This window comes from Urocampus carinirostris, chromosome 13 (genome assembly GCF_059441175.1).
Source record: "Urocampus carinirostris isolate Australia breed hairy pipefish chromosome 13, RoL_Ucar_1.0, whole genome shotgun sequence".
NCBI classification, from domain to species: Eukaryota; Metazoa; Chordata; class Actinopteri; order Syngnathiformes; family Syngnathidae; genus Urocampus; species Urocampus carinirostris.
The window spans coordinates 6,014,709-6,021,732 of record NC_142361.1 but is presented as its reverse complement, the minus strand read 5'-3'; the positions used below and the strand labels follow the sequence as shown (position 1 = coordinate 6,021,732).

Genomic DNA, 7,024 nt, shown 5'->3' with positions numbered 1-7,024 from the left:
AATAAATAATCTTGGAGGCTGACTGCTTATCCTAACTGCCTCAAAGTTTGAAGGTCCTGGGTTTAATTCCAGGTGCCGGCCTCCCTGAAAGGATTTTGTATATCCTCCTCGTGCCTGAATGGGTTTTCAACGTGCACTTCGGTTCCCCCCAGTTCGGGAAAAAACATGCATAGCACGTAGATTGGCAGTTCCAAATTGTCCCTAGGTTTGAGTGTGTGAATAGTTGACCGTCTCTGTTTGCAACCAGTCCAGGGTGTACCTTGCACACTATCTTAAGTCACCCGGAATGGGCTTGAGCTTCCTCACAACTCTTATGCAGATAAACGATTGGAAAAAATACATTTGAATTGAAGCAAGATGGACTAGTCTTCTAAATGTAATCTATATCACATATCAAAAAAATAATGTGCAACTTACTCACCGCTAGTAGACTGACAACAAGCAGCAGACAGAGTAGAACGTGTCGAACTGTCTGTCTGTCATCTGCGGTTTTCTGACGTTCTATTAAGGATGAACTCTGCTGTACTCCGTCGCACGGCATCCCAGTGTGGTCTGAAGAAGGCATTGCATAAAGATCCCCGAAAATTGGCAGAATTCTTTTAATTGTATTGCATGCCTCTGGTGTTGCCAAGGTTCCTCTGTGTGCTGGTGATCATATCCGGCATGGACTGTAGTGAAGGAGTCGTATGGAGTTCTATGAGAAATTGATCATCATTAAATAAACCACTTTAAAAATCTTACTGCAGGGAGACAAATAAATGTATGCACACATTGCTTCCGCATTTTCAACTGGTAAAGATTCTATCTTCCATTTGCTAATCTATAGCATTAGATTCCTTTAAAACCTTTAAAATATACTTGTACTGGATGGAAACAAAAATTGATTCAGAAATCACCTGCATTGTTTTATTAATTAACTAAAAGGTGGCAAAGCGATTGAAAGTACATTATTCTACGTTGCTTTTATAACTGCAGAGAATTGACAAATTATTTTATCATTTTTTGTTGACACCTTATTAAAGGTGCAGTGTGTCATTTGAAGTGTCCTTAAAAAGTTGAAAGTAGCAAATATTCACAATCAAGTGTTAACAATGCCCAACTGAGTTATATAAGAAGAAAAAGGGGAGGGTTTTTTGCTAGTCATTACAGTTATTATAGTATGAAAATGGTGAAAGTATTAAAAGGCCTGGTTCAGATATAGTCCAAACGCCAACCTAAGAGATGCATGTACTTGCACATGCAACATAAGGAGCTTGACAGAGGCTGCATTGAGGACTTCAGCTAGAAGATGGTGTCAGCGTGTAGAAAAGTTCTAAAATCCATACAGCAAATTTAAAAAATGTTCCGTTGTGTTGAATTGAAACGAGATGACGTTCATAACAACACACAATAGTGACTATTGAAGGGGCTACACATTATGAAACATTAATGATTACTGCTTAAGGGCAACATACAAATAGTTGGATACATTATACTGTGCAGTACTTGCTGTTGTTTATCATGTTTTTGTTTCAAATGTAGTTGACAAAAAGAGAGACCTTACATATTGTGAGTGATTTAACACTAATTTGATCAAATTAATCTCGTTATAAACAAATTTAAAAAAAAATCTAACATGTTCATGTAAATGGATGCAAGTATATTCATTTATAAATGCAAACGAGATAAATTGGACAGTTCTACATTTGTTGGCCTAGAGAAGGATGGGCACCATTCAGGCTGTACTTGCCAAAGGCACACCACAGGAAATGGTGCCCCTAAAACCATATTGATTAAGAAAAAGCTTACATAAAATCTTCTTTTTTCCTCATTTATTTTAGAGGTATTAGATTTGGCACTATTGGTTGATACAAAAAAAAAAATCTTTATTTTGTTTTCCTCCTGGCCCTCCTGACAAGTTTCTTAACCTTATATGGCGCGCGACACAAAATTCAATACCATTTCAATACTGATTCAATGTATACATGTGTGCTTTTTAGTCTTATTGGTCACAATATATTAAATGCTTTACATTAAAGTGCGCTACGTTTGTTCCACAAGATGGAGTCCTGTGGCGTTAGACTAAATGAAGCCAGAAGTTCACATTCATACATTAATTTTAGCAGAAGTACCTCATTATATAATACTATATAAATGCAGATCATTTAATTTCATTTCATTTGAGTCCATACCAGAGTTAAGACTGCAGATAGAAGGTGAAAGCTCGAGTGATGACTGATGTTGTTGTTGTAGTGACTCTTCTGCATCAGCAGGGGCCCTCAGCTGCTCCTCACCTGATGGAGGTAGATTTGTCCGGCTCAGCACATGGTACCCACGGTCCTCGCGGTCTCCTTGGCTGACACCCATCAGAGAAACGGCAGCCAGCAATAGGCTTACTGATAGCACTGTTGCTGTACTGATAATCTGAAGATACATTAAATCAAAAACTATCATTTATATCTCAACACATATATATATAGGGGCTCCTCTTTATACGAGCACCTCTAAACATGGGAATTTTGAATTTTACATTTTGTTTGGAAGAAAAATATAGTGCCGCATACCGCGGATAATTGAAGTGACGAGCATTCCAAGAGGCTACCACTAAAGACCACTTCCCACTGATAACTGCTAACCGCCAGCATAAGCTCATTCCAGTTAGCAAATGCAAACTACTACATGTTAAAAAAATATTGTGCTGTAAAAGTTGTGTGTGTGTATGTTCACTTAAAATTACAGTAACTTTAATCTTAAGAGTACAGTAAGTACAGTATTACACTCTCATATCTGTCAACCTCAACCAATTACTCCCCGCACTATAGTTAAAATTCCCCTTATTAAGGTACAATAAACCTTAGAACACCATCTATTAACTCACAGCAAGACAAGACTATATAGAATACCGCAATCAGGTTAGCAATCAACAATGACGTCGTTGTCTGCCACCAATAATCGAGAGGATGCGGATGAGAGCCAAAATGGCCAAAACAGGGTTCCTATGGCATAAGGCGACTTAAATTCAAGACTTTTTTTTTTAATACCTTTTAAAATTAAATATAAGATATTTCTTGCACATAATACATCGTGCCTCGTACACAATACCTGGCGTAGCTTTTAGCTCTGGCAAAAATTGTCGGACAGCCACTTCTCATTATATTTTCCATGGTCAAAAATAAATGTCTCTGTCCAAAGTTGCTTTATGTACTGTGGGTAGACCTAAAACATACGTCTGCTCTGAAAGTCCCAACTGAACCACATCACAGTTTTGATAGTTCTGTTCCAGTGGTCAAGCAATGTTGCTACGAAAGTAAACTGATTTTTTTTTTAAAAAGGCAGTTGATGGATCTTAATCGTTTTATTTCAAACAAATATAAGTCTTATGAATGAGTTTACATTTATACGACTTTGGATAATTGGATTTAAGACCTTTTAATGCCAAATTAAGCCCTCATTTTTAGAATGATGAACTCAATGCTTTTCAAGACTTTTCAAGGATCAGCGGGAACCTTGCAGGACAAGATTGGTCTTTGTTCTTTTTTTTTCCCCGTATACATTTTTTATACGGTGCACACAATATAAAATGATCTAAAACATAAAAAACACGGGAAGAACGTATACGTTGACGGGTATGCAATTTCTTTCACTCCTCCTTGCGAACGCCCTCCCCTCTTCCTCCACACCTTCGTTACAGACACTGCCTCACGGTAAGTGCTCATAAGAAATTAACACTATTTCGTTAAAAGCATCTACTTATCTTTGTGCGGTATCTTTTCCTGATTAATTATCATTTATATGTATTTTTAGTGATAAGAAAGAACTATTTTATAGTTATTTAGGGTTCACTTGAATACGTTTAGGAACGGAGCAGTTTTAGTTTTTACTCATTCGATATCAGGAAGATTCCATTGTGACACGAGCAAGTCGAGCTACGAGCAAGATCCTGGAACAAATTAGGTTTGTATGAAAAGGTACCACTGTATTCATATTTAATATATATTGAATGCATGTTTTGTGCTTGACAATGAAATTAAATGACGTGATGGTTTGGTTAACTCAAGAGAACTTGCATATAGTAATTTGATAATCACCATTTTCATTCATTCTAATCAGTTTTTAATACATTTCAGATTTTTTTTATCTGTTGCGTTATAGTAATCAAGAAACAGTGCAAATGGTTATTACCTGAGCTTTTCCATAGAAGAAGGCTGAATCAATAGAGTCTGTCCTTTGGCCCATTAACAAAAGACTTCCAACCACGAAGAAAGGAACCCTAAACATGAACAAAGATAACAATGTAAAATGTACCCTGAAAAACTCTGGTTAAAACGTAAAAATTCAATACAAATACAGGGAGTGCAGAATTATTAGGCAAGTTGTATTTTTGAGGATTAATTTTATTATTGAACAACAACCATGTTCTTAATGAACCTAAAAGTCTCATTAATATCAAAGCTGAATATTTTGGAAGTTGGAGTGCGGCTTTTTTATTTTTAGCTATTTTAGGAGGATATCTGTGTGTGCAGGTGACTATTACTGTGCATAATTATTAGGCAACTTAACAAAAAACAAATGTATACCCATTTAAATTATTTATTTTCATCAGGGAAACCAATATAACAGCTCAACATTCACAAATATACATTTCTGACATTCAAAAACAAAACAAAAACAAATCAGTGACCAATATAGCCACCTTTCTTTGCAAGGACACTCAAAAGCCTGCCATCCATGGATTCTGTCAGTGCTTTGATCTGTTCACGATCAACATTGCGTGCAGCAGCAACCACAGCCTCCCAGACACTGTTCAGAGAGGAGTACTGTTTTCCCTCCTTGTAAATCTCACATTTGATGAGGGACCACAGGTTCTCTATGGGGTTCAGATCAGGTGAACAAGGAGGCCATGTCATTAGTTTTTCTTCTTTTAGACCCTTTCTTGCCAGCCACGCTGTGGAGTACTTGGATGCGTGTGATGGAGCGTTGTCCTGCATGAAAATCATGTTTTTCTTGAAGGATGCGGACTTCTTCCTGTACCACTGCTTGAAGAAGGTGTCTTCCAGAAACTGGCAGTAGGACTGGGAGTTGAGCTTGAGTCCATCCTCAACCCGAAAAGGCCCCACAAGCTCATCTTTGATGATACCAGCCCATACCAGTACCCCACCTCCACCTTGCTGGCGTCTGAGGCGGACTGGAGCTCTCTGCCCTTTACCGATCCAGCCACGGGCCCATCCATCTGGCCCATCAAGACTCACTCTCATTTCATCAGTCCATAAAACCTTAGAAAAATCCGTCTTGAGATTTTTCTTGGCCCAGTCTTGACGTTTCAGCTTGTGTGTCTTGTTCAGTGGTGGTCGTTTTTCAGCCTTTCTTACCTTGGCCATGTCTCTGAGTATTGCACACCTTGTGCTTTTGGGCACTCCAGTGATGTTGCAGCTCTGAAATATGGCAAAACTGGTGGCAAGTGGCATCTTGGCAGCTGTACGCTTGACTTTTCTCAGTTCACAAGCAGTTATTTTGCGCCTTGGTTTTTCTACACGCTTCTTGCGACCCTGTTGACTATTTTGAATGTAACGCTTGATTGTTCGATGATCACGCTTCAGAAGCTTGGCAATTTTAAGAGTGCTGCATCCCTCTGCAAGATATCTCACTATTTTTGACTTTTCAGAGCCTGTCAAGTCCCTCTTCTGACCCATTTTGCCAAAGGAAAGGAAGTTGCCTAATAATTATGCACACCTGATATAGGGTGTTGATGTCATTAGACCACACCCCTTCTCATTACAGAGATGCACATCACCTGATATGCTTAATTGGTAGTAGGCTTTCGAGCCTATACAGCTTGGAGTAAGACAACATGCATAAAGAGGATGATGTGGTCAAAATACTCATTTGCCTAATAATTCTGCACTCCCTGTAGTAAATGAGAACCTTGTAAAATGATGACATATTACAGTGCAATAACAATTTGATTCTCTTTCGAAATAAAACAGCCCTCTCCTCTTAAAACACATTTTTCTATGGACCTTACCCCCAGCCCATAATCATGAAAATGGCGGGCCGCAGCCTGAGAAGATCATCGCTGCTGGTCATAGCCAAGCACAAAGGGATTAAACCTAAAAGTTGAGTAGAGGACATTAATGATTAGCATTTAGCACACAGACTAACGGCAGTGCATAAAAGCTTAAACATGCACACTCGCCTGTCCAAATGTACGTGCTATACAGAGAGCCGTAGAGCAACGTGAAGGCCAGCATTTTGCCTGTCAGATTATCCTCTTGTCGGGTCAGGAAGTTCCACAGGATCATGCTTACACACACCATAAACTAAAACACGGACAAACATGATCACATTGCAAGACAAAACCTGAATATTGATGTTATATGAATGGATATTTGGGACTGACCTGAGCCAAGAAGAGATTTAGGGCAAAGAGGTGAGGAAGACGCTTAAATTTGCCACTGAGCAGCATCACTGCGATGGTCCAAACCTGCACAAATGCAGAAAATTTCCAAAGATTTGTAAATTAATGTGAATAAAAATATGCAATCAAAATTAACGTATTTTCCGGCCTTTAAGACGCTTCGGGTTATAAAGCACACAGACACAAAAAAATAGTGTTTTGAAATATATTTTTCAGACATAAAGCACACTGTACTACAAGGCGCATGAAATTAAGACTACAGTAAGAGTTACTGTGACAACCTTTGAGCTCCTTATACACCCTCGGCTTGTAATAGTACATATGGTATAGTAGTGAAATGATTTGTCAATAAGAATTGCTGATTGCTGATGCAAAACATTATTTACAAATGGAATCGAACTGATCACAGCAGCGAGGGTGACGTCAAATGGTAAAGTTTCGGTGCCCTTAGCGCCACAACCGGAACCCGTTGCATACAATATCCTGCAATTTGGGCCAGGGATGATTATCAATTGATCAATCATTGCCCAAATACGGACGTATACCATAAAACTTTGTGTAACATTGCACACCTATGAATACGGTTTGCATCCCTAATCTGAACCAACTTATTCTGCAGTATTCAAGGCG

The 7,024-nt window shown here is 38.6% G+C and overlaps 1 protein-coding gene across 2 annotated transcripts in view; it reads right to left on the bottom strand.

Moving 5' to 3' along the window:
- LOC148353570 (lysosomal cholesterol signaling protein-like) overlaps positions 1-7,024 on the bottom strand; it is a 28,299-nt gene that overhangs the window by 8,027 nt on the left and 13,248 nt on the right. The window contains exons 10-16 of one of the 2 annotated variants that reach the window (XR_015852390.1): positions 6,377-6,460; positions 6,173-6,296; positions 6,002-6,086; positions 4,162-4,249; positions 2,172-2,403; positions 617-668; positions 422-552 (exon numbers count right to left, since the gene is read on the bottom strand). Coding sequence is in view for 1 of the 2 variants with exons in the window: in XM_088350668.1 (XP_088206794.1) it covers positions 422-552; positions 617-694; positions 2,172-2,403; positions 4,162-4,249; positions 6,002-6,086; positions 6,173-6,296; positions 6,377-6,460 (822 nt within the window). In the remaining variant the exon portion in view is untranslated. Of the gene's footprint in view, positions 1-421; positions 553-616; positions 695-2,171; positions 2,404-4,161; positions 4,250-6,001; positions 6,087-6,172; positions 6,297-6,376; positions 6,461-7,024 lie in introns of both variants that reach the window. The other variant, XM_088350668.1, reaches the window with a different exon arrangement.